The 17,741-nt window shown below is 38.4% G+C and overlaps 2 protein-coding genes across 2 annotated transcripts in view; both read right to left on the bottom strand.

Annotated features, from left to right (window-relative positions):
- The window catches only part of LOC139708540 (guanylate cyclase soluble subunit beta-2-like), a 41,746-nt gene extending 25,698 nt beyond the window's left edge, over nucleotides 1–16,048 (bottom strand). Inside the window, exon 1 of the mRNA XM_071620482.1 lies at nucleotides 15,932–16,048. Within this exon, the coding sequence (XP_071476583.1) occupies nucleotides 15,932–16,048 (117 nt within the window). The remainder of the gene's footprint in view (nucleotides 1–15,931) is intronic.
- A 247-nt stretch (nucleotides 16,049–16,295) lies between these two features.
- The window catches only part of LOC139708557 (cell adhesion molecule DSCAM-like), a 71,543-nt gene continuing 70,097 nt past the window's right edge, over nucleotides 16,296–17,741 (bottom strand). Inside the window, exon 34 of the mRNA XM_071620500.1 lies at nucleotides 16,296–16,681. Coding sequence (XP_071476601.1) covers nucleotides 16,296–16,681 — 386 coding nt within the window. The remainder of the gene's footprint in view (nucleotides 16,682–17,741) is intronic.

Genomic DNA, 17,741 nt, shown 5'->3' with positions numbered 1-17,741 from the left:
ATATTTTGCCACAGACACGTGAAAAATATTTTGTTGACATAAAATAGAAAAAAATGAGATTATCATCGCAACCGTGACTTTCCTTTAGATTTCTCACTTTAGTGACATTTTGTTTACACCGCTGATATATATTATCAATAATGTATATGTGCAAGTCTTTTTTTCTTTCTTTTTTCCCCTTCCATCACCCATATCATTTTGATTTCATGTCAGTTGACATCGATTAGTTTTATTTTGTTTTATATTGCTGTCTCGTGTATTTTCTGAGGGTTCCATATCGTACAAGCTTTGCTTATTGGGAACCTCCATTTCCATTCCCATCCTTAGATAACTTTTATTTTATTATGCTTTATGTATATATTAAACATATAATTGTGGTTTTTCTTTCATCTGTTACTCATTTTCATAGGTACTTTGTTAGATAACATTCTGCAATTATTACAAATATCCTGTACATACATTGTATAAATTTTCTTTGTTTATTAAATGGAAGTGAAAATAAATTTGAATCTTTGAATCTTTGAAGTCAAAACACCTTAATGGCATTGATATTTAAAAATTGTTACGTCTGTTCTGTAACAGATATATAAAATATATTAAGTGTGTGTGTATATTATATACATATATATGTATATATATATATATATATATATATATATATATATATGTATATACATATATATGTATATATATACAGTATATTGTTTTATTTATTCCTTTATAATAATAGGGATTGACATTAACAGTGGCTCGGGAACATTCTGCTAAAAACAGACAAAAACACGACGAGGCTGTGTTGAAGGATTTTCCTAAACATTTCTCTTTCCCATTCTTGAGATCGCTCTCTTCCTTCAATTTCTTCTTTTGGTTTGTTGTTTTTGTTGTTGCTGGTGCTGCTGTTGTTGGTAGGGTTTTTTTTTCCTGAGTTTGCGGCCCCTGCCGGCCTAGTCAGTAGGCAAGACTACAAAACTCTATGCAGACGATCCCGTGTGAAAGTCATCATAATAAATTCACCCTTGACGAACCACTCATTACTCTCAGCTGTACATTTTTCATGAATATCACTACTTTGGGTTGGTGTCTCGCTATTAAGAATTCAAGGTTTTTTGACAAGCATTGGCAACGAGTAAGAAAATGGAATTCTTCTCCAAACCATTTCCGAGTACATCCATTGTCATCGTTACTGCAAATACCTCATATTTATACTGCCGGTAACGATTTCTTAAATTGTAATTGCACCTCGTTCTTAAAGAAATTACTTGATTCGCACGTATTGGAACTATACCCCTGCAACGCATATACACTGTAGAAGCGAGTGTTTAAATGTGAATTATTCTGATGTAGGTCAGTACTATAAGGTATAATTTATTTGATTTGTTCGCCTTTTCATCCACTTTTATTCCCTCTTCCCTTCCTTTGCTTCTTTCTTCTTTATATTACTTTTTGTACTTTAGTCTCTCCCTCTCTCACTTTTTTATCAATGCATCTCTTTTCTCTCGCACACACTCTCTCTCTCCCTAGGATCCATTCTCCACCACTTTTTTTCCTCGTTTCTTTTATCTCCCTCCTCTCTCATTCTTTTCTTTTTTCTTGTATATTTTTTTTGTGTGTGTGTATCTACCATTATGGCCGTCGTCATTTCGCAGAAAGAAACCTAGCTTATATTCTTATCTACTTTATTGTCTCTCCTTTTTCTTTTTTTTTTTTTTTGCTACTTTGGTTTTTTTCGTCTAAGAAAGTTATGTTCCAGAAGACATTTTGTTTCACATTTGAGCATCAATGTATTCTGTTGACATACAGTTTTTTTTTCGTTTTTTTACAGATACCTAGATTTGCATTCAGCGTTCCTTACATTATTTAGATCTCAACAAATTCGATTTAATGATTTTAAGCTCAAAGTATTCCCACAAAAAAAAAAAAATCCTCCAGACATCAACAAAGGCATGGAAATCCACTCTTTCGAAAAGTCATCGGCAGAAGTAAAACTGTAAGGGGAATTTTTTTTTTTTTCTACGTACTTGGATGCAGTCGAGACCTTTTCTCCCCTTTCGCTGTCCTTTCAAAAGAATCCATTATCAGTTGGGAGTGAACAATACATAGATTAGTGTCTCCAGTTTTTTGTGTTTCTTTTTCCTGTGGCAGACAAAGCTATCCGGCATAGGAAAAGTAGCTTTATCCATTAGAGTCTAACACGACATTCATAATCGATCATATTGGTATTTTTTAACCTGTTCTATACGAGAACCTGATGGCCTGTTATTAAGTCTCCCGGGATTTCATAATTCATTATCCATCCATTATCGGTTGGGAGTGAACAATACATAGATTAGTGTCTCCAGTTTTTTGTGTTTCTTTTTCCTGTGGCAGACAAAGCTATCCGGCATAGGTAAAGTAGCTTTATCCATTAGAGTCTAACACGACATTCATAATCGATCATATTGGTATTTTTTAACCTGTTCTATACGAGAACCTGATGGCCTGTTATTAAGTCTCCCGGGATTTCAGAATTCAGCATGGAATAGGTTAATGCCGCATGTTATCAGGGAAGAGTATGGCAGGTATAAAAATAGCGCTGTCATCAAGGCATCGATTTGTGCTGACTTTTTATCTTTATTCAATTGGCAACCATAGGCATGTCTAGTGGCTACGATGATGGCTCCTGAAATGCACCTCTAGGCTGTAAGGCCTTGAGGTAAAAAAGGAACTAATTGATACAGAATATAGAGAAATATGAATAAGATTCCATCGTTGGATTTTTTTCCCTCATTGACAGTATACAACACTTGTTGGTGAAACGTCGATAAGTCTTCTGTGTGAGATGAGTATGGCATGGTGGTTTTTTAACTGCTAGTGTTGTATTATACACCCCCTTCCGTCCTGATCTAAAAACTAGTTTCTAAAGTACATGGTTACTTGTGAGATCGAAAAGGCAGTTTTTAACCTCAGCACAGTACAATGGTGATAGTCGCTTTTTTCGATACTTACGAACGAAACAACAAAGGTAAATCCGTAATAAACGCGTATGTGGGGAAAGATCACTGATAGCAAATGGGGAGGGGGGGGGGGAGTTGTCTTAACCCCTTGAGGACAGACTAATTTTGCTACAACACGTATTTCCCATAGACTACTCCCCGAGTTTGCTCACGACTCGTCCTCAACTTGTCTAGTCAGTGAAATGCTCAGGAAAAGAGCAGCAAAAGAAAGAGTTCTTATCGACAGAAAACAAAGAGGACTAAATTTATAATCTGAAGTTGTGTTGACGTCAGTGTCAATTACCGTCCAAGAAATATGTCCTAACAAAGACCTCAGTCATGTGCCAAGTTATTCGTATTTCTGGATATTACTGATGTCAATACTGTCGGTACCTATGACTTCATATTCTTATAAAAACCATGATTCAAAACAGAATTCCATGAATAAACTTTGGTGACAAAATGATCAAATATTGACATTTTAACTCTTATAAATCACGGACATTTGTTTTTCATATCATATCAGGTATAGAAAACTTCATGACCAGGTTTAATATTGACAATCTGCTCCTCAATTCCTTTTATGATTTTGTTACCAAGCAACCACACGCACAACCCACAATTGTGAAACTTCTAAAGAACTCGTTTATCTCCTTGGAACCCAATAACGGCTACAGCTGTATAATACCGTATTTAAAGACTGAAGTTTATATTAGAATGGCTGACTATCAATATAGGAATAGGTACCATATACTGTATTCGATGATTCTAAATCAATGCCATTTGAACGTTATTTTCCATTTTCAACAGCATATACGATGTGATGGCTGATATTTGATATGCATTGCACAATTATCATCGCATGATGGAAAGAGAATTTAACGACCATATATCAAGATCTCTTGGGTGTGGATGTTTTAGGTAGAGATTTAGACGATAAATACTGCTGTCATCACCAAATTGAAATTAGTTTGATGTTCTCTTGAGTACATTCAGGAGAGATATCTAACAGTAATGCTCATAACGCCCGGATATGAACGTACCTTGAGTTCCGGTTAAAAAATAAAAGGAAAAAATGCATTTTGTAATTTTGGTATTATATGACTATATTTTTTCTGTTCCATTGAAAATTTAAATTGAAATTGAAATTGACGGTGACATTATCTCTTACAAACCTTACAGTCACAAGCCTTCTTTAACCCTTCTGTTCTTTGAGTGTTGATTTTGTCCACAGAAATCCCATGTAGCATTGTACACCCCGAACAAAGTCCCTATAGCGACGCGTGAGGAGGTCTCTGATCTCTGAATTGATCACTTGCAGATTATGATTCGTTTTCTATCACTCCGGTTGACAATGATGACCTCCTAACGTAATTGAGTCGATCTTCGTTTTACTCAATTCCCCCTCCCCCCCCCCCCCCCCCCCTCTGCTCTACCTATAAGCCATGAGTACATTACTAGAGGAATACCCTCGCATAAATTTTTGGTCACTATATTTGCCTATGTTTGTTTGGTTGTTGTTGTTGTTTTTTTTTTTTGACAGAGCCGCATTGAAAAAAAGAAAGAGAATATGTTTAAAAAATATGAATAATAACATGTGTTATCCTGTTATTGAGAATCGTTTTGATTTGGTGTAAATGCCGCTGAAGTTTAATCTTTTAATGTAAATCCCAGTATACATTAACAATCTTGTATACGGTTTTACGTGTGCGTATATGAAAATATCCAAATTCTTCATGGCTGCACATGGTAAAAAAGAAACAGCACGAACAACTTAAGAGAGAAACATGGCTGTGCCGAAACACCTTCCCGTTTTCCATTCATTGTACCATGTCTCACACAAAATTGTGTTCCAAATTTCCAATTTGTGTTTGCGTGTGTGTGTAAAGTTAAGTGTTTAATTTTCTAGTGTAAAAAAAAAATAGTACAAGTACATAAGAAAGGAAATATTGTGTCCAAATTATGCAATTGACATGCTGTTTGTTGTACTTTGTATACAGTAAAATGAACCGTCCTTGTATCATTTGAAGGAAAGTGTATACAGCCCACGGGGAAAAGTATGTGTGTGTGTGTGTGTGTGTGTGTGTGTGTGTGTGTGTGTGTGTGTGTGTGTGTGTGTGTGTGTGTGTATGTATGTGTGTGTGTGTCGGTGTGTGTGGGTGTGGGTGTGTGTACGAGTATGTGTCTTTGTGTCTTTGTGCGTGTGTAATGTTTGTTGGTGTCATGAAAATACGTGTCAGACTGAAGCTCAATCCAATAATTGTCAATATCTAACATGTTTCATTCCTTCTGATTCCCATCATGTTCAAATGGCAAAGTAATATGACGAACCGTGACAGAGCATCAACCCATCAAAAGATTGCACAGAATACCATTATCCGTTTATGGAGTCAATATGAATATCTGAGAAGAGAATAGTCGTGATGTAAGTTGATGAGTGGTGTACCTCTCCTTATAGCAAACACAAAGTCCTCGCCTGGGAGTACCCTTGAACTTTCAATTAGACCTGACTTTGGATATGCCATCTTCATTCACAATAGGCTCTATATACGGTCTTCTGCGCGGGCTTTTGTCTGTTTGTTACATGACTTGTTTTTACCATCGAGCAATCAACATGTCTATTCATATCATATTTAAAACAATTACCTTTATGAGATTTATAAACTCTTTTGTCAGTGATGTAAGCTTTTCTTGTTATCCATCTGTGTGGTGCTCAAAAAAAGAAAAACACCAAAAAAAAAAGCGCAAGAAGAGTTAGCATCTGCTGCTAAAAACACGGCGTATAAGGTCTGAAAGAAGCCATTAGCGGTACTACGTGTGTGTTTCTTTTAATCTCTCCCTTTCTCTAAACACACAAAATCATTATATGTGAATAATATGTATACATCCAAGATGTTCATGCACTTAATGTCATATACAATAAATTTCTATTGTTTGATATGTATTATTGCATAATATATGGCTATATCACATGCACATACGCCTGGAATGGAAGGTTAGCACTTCATCTGACAATATTGTCTGGCACCGAGGCACTGTGGGATATCAAGATTCGCGAGGAAAAAAAAGAAATATTGTAAAGAATATTCTTAAAGTTTAGATCTGATTATTGCATTATATATATTATACATACATGCTTATATATAGTTTATGTGGAACGTGGTTGGCGTTACTGTGTGTAAACACTTTGGTCCGATACCGCAATTTCTGTTGAGAAATGTTGAAAATGCTCTTCGATATGCTGATTCCTTAAACAAAAGAAAAAAAATCTTTACAAGACTTTTGCAATTGATGTGAGAGTGGAAGAAGGGTCAAATATTCCAGGAATATCTCTTCGTTGCCAAATGTTTGCACACGATTTTAAACGCCATGCCGTAATTTTCTGTCAATTTTGTTAAAGATTTTTTTCCGTGTAACGTTCTCATACTCGCCCTTGACACGTGATTTCATTCACTACGATGCGTCTTCGAATCAAAGCATATAAAATTCTTGAGGTCGTTGTTATTCAATCTGATCGTCTGGGGAAAAGGCGTTATCTAATCCGATTACTGTCTGCACGAAGTCGAGAAACCTTTCTCTTTTTTTTTTTTTTTTTTTTTTTTTTTTTTTGCTTACCCTCTTTTTTGAGAGTGAGACACAAGCCTGACAAATCTAATTGTTGAGAACTTGTCCGTCTTGGCATGAAATAATTCTCACTTTGTATCGCATTGATACAGTTCACCCTACTCTTTTAATTCTTCAAATTGCAGTACAGTGTATTATGAATGATATGATACTTCCAGTCGATTCACAGTTTATAGACTGGTTATGAGGTAGAGACCTAAAAATCAACAAATTCGATAGAAATTTGCCGCAGATTTATCTGAACTCTTTGATTCGTCAGGATAATACAGATGTCTCATGAGGCGAACGGTAATCAGTATTTTGTCGACCTCTATTAGTCAAGGGAATTGAATCACGACTGTTCTCCAGTTTATTTCATTTCATTACATTTCATTGGGACGAAATCCAGTAAACGACACCGTATACCTGTTACAGCTGGATATGCTTTTGACAGACCGTCACTGCTCTTTTTTTTTTTAATTTCTTGCCATCAGTGTTGTTGCCTCTAGGGAAATTTAACGAAGAAAATGCAAACTGAAATTGAAAAGCATGAGGTTACTCTTCAAACCATTCATTTTGTCATTTCGTCTTTCAATGATTCACCTGAAAAGCATTTTATTCCTTCTTCTTCACAATCGGTCTCACAAAGTAAGAACAAACTTTTCGCGGCGATGGCTGCCAATACTTTCTTTTATAAGCCTATTCTTTACATGCTTGGTATATGTACCTACCGGTATTAATCCCTTGAAGAATTCCGCACCAGTAATATACTAATTTGTAAATGAAGAATGAAATTTTACAAGCACACTAAAGATTTTGATCAAAATCGAATCAAATGGTAGATCGATTTGCTAAATTTTGGCAAGTATGCATCAACTACAATGTAGTTGTGAAATAGTGGATTCGATTATGCAAAGGAGTGTGAGCTTATAATGTCATCACCGCACAATTTTCTATTGATACTGTACAAAAATAAGTACATGTACATAAAACATTGCCGGCGGAACCGGGGGGGGGGGGGGCAGGGGTCTCGCTCCCACCCCCCACATTTTGTGCACCATACAAAGGAATACATACGGTGTCATCACTTTGCTCCCCCCCCCCTCCCACGTTTTGTATTTTTTAACCCGGAAGTACGTAAGTGGCATTAAAAAGAAATAGATAGAGATTTTGAAGTGTGAGTGCGGTAAGGTTGGTTTTTTTTTGCTCTGAAGACCCTCTATTTTCTGTTCTTTTTTTCTCGCTTGTCAGCTGAAGAAACCCGGAAGTGCCCCCCCCCCCACACACACACACACACACTTTTCAAAACGCTCCGCCGGCGGCCCTGTACAATGCTTTTGCGATGTCATTTCAGGCTGAATAACTTCAAGAATAAAACAAAACAGTAAACACACCAGGCAGATGTATATCAGTATATATACTTGAGACTGAACCATAAATGCGTTTTAACCCCACCCCACCCCCATCATCATCAACTCACGTCAACTGACGTCATCATCGCACTGTTAGCATATTCATTATCACAGTCCAAGAACTGTTTGTGAAAACCAGAAAAAGTTCGCTATCATAATTATTCAAAATCTTTAGCCGACTTTGATCATTTCATTTTTCACTGTTATGGTTGAGTTGAGGATTAAGCTTTTCTAATACTTAGAAACCACTTCATGAAATGCTAACGAGCACAACATTCTAGAATATTTTATCTAAACATTGGCCGGTTTTAGGTTTCAGATTGACAGAAGGTATCCGTAACATTTACCTTGTTCCTGTGCATGATATCGTACCAAAATGATCAGCCCCCATTGTATACTGCGAAATGAGGTACAACGTCGCCATGGTAACAGAGAGACATACCATCCAGCTAGACGTTTTGATTATTAAGGGTAATCTGCAGACTACACCAAGGACAAGATGAAAATGAATAGACATCAATACCCAGGCGAACTGCGGACAGTCACAAACTTTAATTTCAGGCAGAAATTAATGTCTTATTCTGGGCAATGTTAGGTGGCGCTGTTTTGTTTTTGTTTGTTTTTGTGTGTGTGTGTGTGGTTGTTGTTTTTTTTTTCTCATCTTTGTTATAGTGAGTGGTGAGTGAACAAATACTCCGATCTGAATCATTGCTTGCGTCAATCAAAAGCAATTTGATTTTTCTCGTACTTTTTTTTTCTTTGTTCTTTGTTCTACTTGGGAGACACGCAATGAAAACATTCTATTACTCGGAAAATCATACGATTCATTGCATTGAATGATAGGATTATATGTGTATCATTGCAAGGACACGGCAAGTCTGTTTCTTCGTGCGTGCCCTGAAACCTCAATGAAATGAAAACACTGATGCTATAAAGAGCTAAAAAAAAAATGGATTCGATGTTTTGTGTTTTAGTTGATTGTAATGGTCTGATGATGCGGTAGCGTGTATCTTGTGTCTGATTGTATGAAGCCAAAGAAGAATTAAAGCATGTTGTATAGGGAACTGGCTGATAAGAACTGACACAACATTAGAAGTGTATAGGCCATAGAGGTTATTTCTTCAGATTACATTGCTTTTTATTCCAGAATACTTTTGCTTTTTTGCTGAATACAAACGTTTAAGCGTGTTTACAAACAATGTGTCTCCTTACGATCTTCTTTGATAGTCAGTGACAATGACGTGTTAACAAACATCCTCCACAAATAGCGCCCTCCTTCTACTCAAAACTATTCGTACTTTACAATCTTTAGATTAACTAGTGCTACGTACAATACAGTACAAAACAAGCTTCAACGTCTTGGACGAAAACATTCCCTCAAAAAAAAAAAGTCGAAGTTTTAATAGATTCAAACACTGTAGAGTCTCTACATATTTATTCCCTACACTGTGTCTGGAGATATTAAGTAGTTCCGTACGGAAATGCGCCATGCTTCCACCCACATCGTTCTACTTTAAAGGGACTAAACAAATGCATGTTGACTTTGTTGATTCAAAATACCCTGGTCTTCACTAATGTGGGCAAGATAATATCTAAATATACGTGCCATGATTTATGTTGTCTGTTTTATAATTCTTCTTCTTCTATTTTCCTCGGAATTCTTGGAAACGCCCACAAAGATCTTCCAAACCAAGATTCTGTCAGTGACATCATCATTCCATTATTCGTATAGTACCTATATACTCGATATGATTAACAAACGACATTGGGATGTATGCCTTTCCCGAAACTGAGCTTAACTTGCATGTTTCCTTTTAAATCCTTTTGTTAATCATATCAGTGACATGGAAATGTGCAAGTTACGCTCAGTCTAGGAAAAGATGCATTCCAAAGTATTGGATTAATCGTATAATATAATATTACTGACAAAATCTTTCTTGGTAATGTTTGCTTTTTACGCATATCAAAGTAACCTGAAGAAAAATAGTAGAAAATTATTATAAAGTATATGGATTGTATTCACCATTTCCGGCTTGACATCTTTCTCTTTTATAGCTGCGTACAAACCACTGGACGCAGGTGTACTTTAAAACTTCGTTTTAACTCATTATTCCGTCTTCACACCTATCATGCAAACAGAGCGTCAGACCTATACGGACGGCCATATTTGATTAAAACGAATGTATTGTGTGTGTGTGTTTTTGTGGGTCTTTTTTTTTTTGCAAGGATATCCTCGCACAATTCCTTGCCCCGACTGTTAAACCTGCACACACACTTACACACACACACACACACACACACACACTTACTCTCTCTCTCCCTCTCTCTCTCTCTCTCTCTCTCTCTTTCTTTCTCTTCCAACATGCTTGTAGATAATTATGCCAGCACCTTTCACAACGCACGACAGGAAAGAGAAACTGGATTATTAAAAGTCATCCAAACGTTACCTGTATAATACAAGTCTGATGACCCCCCCCCCCCCCCCCGCTTTTGTTTCCCTATGTTTACTCATGATGCATCTATGCAGGGCACTAAAGTAAGATTACGCAGGTACCTCTACCCATAATAGGGGGGAGTACAACGACTGAACTCTTTATAGTGGAAGGGGCGTGTGCCATAGAGTTGGATTATTAGCAGCTCTATGGCGTGTGCGCACGTAGCGCGCACTACATACCGAAAAGCCACTACGCTCGTTTGGCACTGTGGGTACAAGTTTGAAGCCACCTGAAGTGCTGGCCGGTGGCGGCCATTTTGGGACTTTGCTATGGGGCACCAATAAGGTGCCAAGTGTCACATGGCTATTTTGTTACAAAAAGAGTAATTTTGTCTACAAAATGGCATTTTAAAATCATTCATTCCGTTGAAGAAATGTTCATCTTGTCATAAAACCAGTTGTTTTGTTAGGACATGGTCATTTTGTCGACTAAAGAGCCATTTCGTAATGAAATAGCCCATGTGATACTTGGCGCCCCATAATTTACACCAAAGTGACTTTCCACTGAGGAACGTACGTTTCTTCTGCGTACCCTCTTGAACAGCAACGCATAGTAAAGTGGGCGGGGCCTAAAGGTGGAGTTCTAAAATGGCAGCGCCAACTAAAGCAAAGCGCTGGCTTCAAGCACTGCGCTTAACGTCACTTCCACTATAGAGTTCAGTGAGTACAACGTCTATGCACGGCGGATACTTGATGTGTCAATGACCACGAGCGTTTAATGACTGTAAATCACTTTCATCTATGAACATCGTAACATGATGTACCTACTACAGACGCCTTTAAGTCATGGAACTGCAATTTTCATGACACAATGTCTTCTTCAACTGAGAAACATCGAAGATCACGAGCAAGCGTCGAAATCTACGTTACAAAAATATGATATAAAATTATATTGCATGGCACAAACCGACGCTTCATTATGATACAATACTCGCAGGTTGTGATGACATATAATTACGTTCGTCTCAAAAACCACGCCCCCAAATGAGTACGTGGAATACCATGTTGGAAACATTATTGTGTAACTGTATTTCTCCTCGGCTAGCAAATGTCCTTGCACAGGTTTTCATATTTACAGACGACTTACAGTTTTACGAACAAATAAAAGAGGATCATTTCGATCCGAACATTTACAAATAGGCAGCAAAATTTCATTTAGGCAGTCTTTGTAGTATCTTAATAAGATCATAATTCTATTATCAATATACGAATGTTCGTTTCTTCATCGTTACTCAATTGAACACTTTCACCGGAAGAAAAATACTATGCGGTACAGAGTCTTTTAAACATGACGTCATAAAAATGGCATGAACAGCATTATGTGTGTATGAATACATAAGTATATCACAATCATGTCTATATGTACATGCATGTGTGTGTGTGTGTGTGTGTGTGTGTGTGTGTGTGTGGTCTATGTTTATATGTAAATATTCGGCTTTCTGTTGATCTTCAATAAAAAGCAATAAAAGTTTCCTTTTAAAAAAATCCTATGTGCTTAGACATGTATAGAAATAATCTTATACGTCGTACAGGACAAAAATCAACGTTATGCATACATTCATTTCCTACACTGTAATACTTTGTTAACGGTATTATTGTTATTCATTTTCATTTTCATTCCTAGCTTCATTCCCAGGTATCGGTTGAGGCACCGAAATTACATGGCACAAGACGCTCTTTGTGTGTAGTCTATATATTGCTTGGACTTCAAGCTTTTCTTGAGTGGCAGTTTTCCTCACTTGTGTATTTAGCTACATGAACGATACAACACATACATTGTACGTCTTTTATCATCATTCCGTGTATTAATAATGTCAGCTTCTATGTGCAAATGTCAGGGATACAGTGTGGTTCAAGCATTCACGTGAATTGTGTTTCGACCTTCCCACGGATGAGCCGTGAATACCTGCCAGCTTAACCTCAAAATCTTCGCTTTCGCCACTTTCTCCGACGAGGGAGCACCATCTGTCCCCTGATTGGTCAGTTTTGCTCTTTACGCGCCCGGCAGGGAACAAATCGAACAAAAAGCTGAGGTCACGTGCATCGCCACATAATAGAGAACATAGGACCATTACAAACTGATTCTGTGCCACGCGTTTCGTCGCTTGATATCTAGAAACGTAAACGTTACTGTTCCCTCTCCAGGTGAAAAACAGATGCCATTGATTGTACGGCCTCCAATTGCAATACAATTTGGACGTCTAAACCTACGCATGGAGTCGGCAATATTGAGAGAAAGAGAGAGACATCGCGTAATTAATGTTATTCAACATCATTTTTATCCGTGCATTCACCAAGTTGACATGTTATTGTGTGTCGTGTGCATTGAGTAAAGAAAACATGCACAAAGGGTACGCACATAAACGCACAACCACACACGCACAAAACACACATTCACCTAGTATCGGGTTGTCTGCGTGTCTATATAGGCGTTGAACCTTTTGAGTGTTTTCCATTTTCATTCGACATGCTATCATTTCCTTCAAGGATTTCCGCACTCACCCATTCCATTGCTTGTAGATTTTTCTCAATATCTAACATATCTAACAAATTGGAGAAGAAATTTGGTAGTTGATAACCTAACCTCAGCAGATGCTTTTCTTTCTTTTTTTTTCTTTGCCCTTTTATTAAAAACGTCATCATTTTCCAAAGAGAGCGGAAATGAGATCGTGATACAATAAGCCGACACCTGCTTGGGAAAGATCGTATGCTTCACACGAATGAGTTACTGGGCATTGTCAATTACTTTGGATGGTATGAAAAAATATATATGTATTACAAGCATTAATGAAATAATTGTACGCATTTTTGCAGACTTCATTATCAAACCCGACGCAGTCGTTTCGTACGATTTTATGTTATTGTTGTTGTTGTTGCTGCTACTCCTCTTATTCTCCTTGTCATATTCGACAAGGACACTTTACACTCTAGAATACAACGTCTTTGATTAAAAACAAATAAAAAAACAAATATGGGAAAAGACTTCATTTACGGGAATTCAACAAACACAAATCATCTCTATGTCCCGAATTCACAAATGTTGCTTCGATGATTACAAGCCGTGGTATTGATATTGTGAAAATAGGCAAACCTTGTACATGTAGGCCTACATGACACCAGCTTGTGTTCAATATCGGCTGTCTTTATAGGCATACGCAATGTGTTGCGACTTTCAAAATGTGCATCCTCAAAGGACTAGACTTGAACTACCCCTGTGAAATCCGGCCAAAGTAAAGAATGAGAGAACGCGATAAAGTTTGCGATGATTCATTATGCTTATTCTAATACCTTGAAATTCAGCTCATACAAGCAAAGATGGTAGCAAAATGGCAAACATATCGAATTTGTTTTTTTTTTCTTTTTTTTTTCTATTCTCAACAATCTCTTGTCCTGTCTTCAGTGCAATCTACGTAGTTACCTCTCATTCTGGCACTCGTGGCCATTTATTTTGTCATTTCCGGTGTGGATGAAATGAAAACGCAGTCCTTTCAAAGAAAACTATTTCTTCTCTACCTGCCACCCGCTCCCTCTCTCTCTCTCTCTCTCTCTCTCTCTCTCTCTCTCTTTCTCCGTCTTTGTGTTAGCAGCCACTCCGTGTGTATTTCGGCAGGCGAGTTTGCCACCTCAAGCTTTATTGGCACTGCGTGATATTTCGTCCTGTGCGACATGAAATTGCTCCCTGCCTCATTTCACTATCAATATGGCCTTGTATTTGTTTTTAATTAAAGGGGCATTCCGTCCGGACGATTTTCATAATTTCACATCATGTAGTACATAAATCAACAGCTCCATGTATAGATCCGTGGAATTATGGTCCCTGAGCAGATAAACCAATAAATTGAAAATCTTAGACAAATTACACTGAACAGTGATGATGACATCAGAGCCTCATATATTTCAGAAATGTAGTAGTGTAGTTCTTTTACAATACCGCTCGCTCAACAAGTTTACCTGCGAAAGATCCATGCATACCTTCTTCTTTTGTTCTGCTTCCTTGAGCCCCAACTCATGCATTCTTATGGTGAGGCTGTCATGTCATCATCCTTATTCATTGCAATTCATTATAAATTTTGAAAACATTCTCATTACTTATCCCAATCACTATAAATTCTGAAACTCTGTACTCAGTTTGACTAATTTATAGTTGTTCAAATATAAAAGTCTGAAAATCATCCGGAGGTCCCCTTTAAAGACAATTCAGTGAAGTTTTGGGTAGTCCCTCATTCCAGTCATGATCATCGGAATCATGGTGGGAAATGAAAAGAGACTGACACACACAACCAAATTATGCACACTATCCTTACCATGCCACGACCAGAAAGTGTCAACATGGAGTATAACACCCCTTCGAACACGCTGCGGAGTGGAGAAGGAGCTGTGACGTCACAAGAATGACGGCCTTCACTGACTGCACTGGCCGGACGTACATTACCGTAGATAAATAAAACATAGGCAGTGATTGGTTAGTTTCGGTTTCTCCCCCTCATTATATTAGAACGCGTATCCATGCCACCCCGGATATCAATGCGTTGCTAGTTGTTGTTGTTGTAGTTGTTGTTGTTGTTGTTGTTGTTGTTGATGATGATGATGTTAACGTTGTAATTGTCGTTGCTGTTGTTGTTGTTGTTGTGTTAATTTCATGATATTATCCTAAGAGTGGCGCCGTTGGTGATATCCGGGAAATTACACATCGAGTAGAAAGGAACGACGTGGTGAAAAACGAGACAAAAATAGACCCTCATTGCAGTTAGATACAACTTGAATACTTCTTGCAAGTTAATATTGTGACAGTAGTAACCAATGAGGATTATGACGATAATTACGGCAGTACTCTGAATATTGAGGCCCACTGATCACTATGCACAACACGGGGGTCAAAGTCTCGCCCGTAACAATTTTTCAGCGTCCACTGGCGTCCATCTTGCTAGAAGGCTGTTGTCGATGTTTTGTTTTGTTTTTTCTGTTTGCTTGTTGCACTTTCACGTTGCTTGTTGCACTATCACTTTACTTCACAGCTTTGCTTCACTTTCAACTGACTCTGGGCGTCTGTGCAAATTTGCCCAGCTCCAGTGTTTCCGAACGTGTTAACGGGGAAAATGTCCAGTTGTGGCGACATTTTTATCTTTTCTTTATTACAGTTTGTACAAAGTTTCTGTGAACGCTTTGCTTTCCGCTCCCAGATCCACAAGGACGTATGTCCTGTCAGTATTCTTTTTAAAAAGTGGCGCTGCTAAAAATGTTTTGTTATCCACGTGTCCATCGGAAACAAATCTCATTCTTCAAACAGATAGATGTGCGATGGGATGATACTCTAGTTCGGTTAGACGAGTCAGACATTTAGTCAAATACTCCATGAGAGGCTTTGTTCCGGGCAAGTTTATCGTCAGAATCGATTCTATGTACAAAAGTCGGTGTATAATGCGTGCTAGAAGACCCAGTTGATCTAGTACTCCAAGGATGTTCTTGTCAGGCAAGGTGCCATAGTCAGTCTCCGGGTCCGGCCGCAGGCCATGCTGCAGGCAACACTGCAGGCACTGTATAACACGGCTATAGAACTCTGTATCCATCTCCTCTCGTTGAATACACATGCATGTAAGATACACAATAGCCTTAAACATGTTCATCAGTGCATGTGACCTTCATCCGCAATTGCCACAAGATTACTTCATCGGCAACATCTTATGTCTTTATTCGACATGGCATGATCAATAATATCAGCGGCAGTGTTCTGGCGAGATAGTGCGGTCATCTCGAGTTGTGGCGTCACGCTTCAACATCGCGCACAATCTTCATGTGGTCTTAGATGTGGTTCCATCATACCACAGATATATGTTCCTGGACCTGATCGCCGAGCGGGCTGGCCTTGCTGCACTCGTCGATGACCTGGATCTCGATCTCCTCTTCGACCTCCATTTCGTTGCCCTCCGGGCTGCCTCGCCGTTTCGGCGGTAGCGAGGGCGGTGGTGGCGGCGGAGGCGGCGACGTGGAAGGCGGGTAGTTCAGCGAGGTCAGCACGATGGGTTTGCACGTGCGCGGATCCTTCTTGGGGGATTCCCCCTCCTCGCGGATCTGCGAAGGGATGTGGTAGCTGACCTCGGGATGAACGATCTTCACGCCGCCCGCCGATCCTGGGTGACGCTTGGTATTCGTATGTCGTAAGTGGCGCCCTCTTTCCGGGTCACTTATAGAACCAGGGGGCACTATAAGGTGAAAAGGACGAAGAAGTGATTTAGAATAACTCGAAAAATAAAATAGAAGTCAATAGAGTATTATACGGGGCAAAAGACTGCAAACTCCTCAAGTCTTTTTGTTTGATCTACTTTGGTTTCATTTTATGCTTTCAAAACTTTGTAGATAATGTTTTTTTTTTTTGTAGCTACGAAACATGCATATGGACTACGAAATTAGCATTCATAATTCTATATGACTTTGAAGCATAAGGAAAGCCTTTCAGTGTTCTTGCTGGAATTTACCTCACCAGAACATCGTTAGTTTGTTATGATTACGCCATCCACCACCTAAATAAAATTCGGCTTGTTTTGGGGTTTTTTTGTATAGATGAAATCACTTATCAGCTATCTTTGTTTCTAGTTCTTGATTTTCGATTATTCCCGGCAATTTGGAAAAAAGCAGGGTTGTTTTCTTTTTATTTCTCTAATTGTGTTCTCTATCTGGTCACTTAATTACTAATTTTCTGAATGAACTTATTTGATGCAGCTTTGAATTATTGTCGTGTCAGCCTGTCACAGCCGATGAAAGCATTAGATGGCTTGTTGGTCCAATGTTGACTACTTAAATACGGTATTCAGACAAAGTAGTACAAACTGGACCAACAAACCATCATATGCTTTCACCAGCTGTGACATTTGGGGGCTTGTCCGAGATTTGCACTGCTTGAATGCATGGTGTCAGACATTGTACTCTTATATAGTTAGATCTGTAGGCAAGTCATGTTATGAATTGTTAGGGTGTTATCTCACAGAAGATCTGGAGAAGTGTCTGTTCCATGACAATACAGACAAGACAAGCCAAGCCCTCACACGCTTTCGCCGGCTGTGACACAGCCGTTAAGTCAATAATCCCATTTTCTGGTCCTTTACTGTTCATACTGCATAAGACTAGTCCTTAGATTCAAAGTTTCGGTCATGGGTTCGAATCTTTCCTTGCACGTTCAGTCTTGACAAGATATCTTTGGCCACAATGTCCTTCTTGATCAACGTGTATAAATGTGTGCCTGGCAATGCTGCGAGAGTTTTAGCA

Source organism: Diadema antillarum, unplaced genomic scaffold, assembly GCF_040938485.1.
Source record: "Diadema antillarum isolate AM-2024a unplaced genomic scaffold, OU_Dant_1.0 seq00001348_RagTag, whole genome shotgun sequence".
Lineage (NCBI taxonomy): Eukaryota > Metazoa > Echinodermata > Echinoidea > Diadematoida > Diadematidae > Diadema > Diadema antillarum.
Note: the sequence above shows the minus strand (reverse complement) of the source record. Positions and strands in the feature narration are given on the sequence as shown.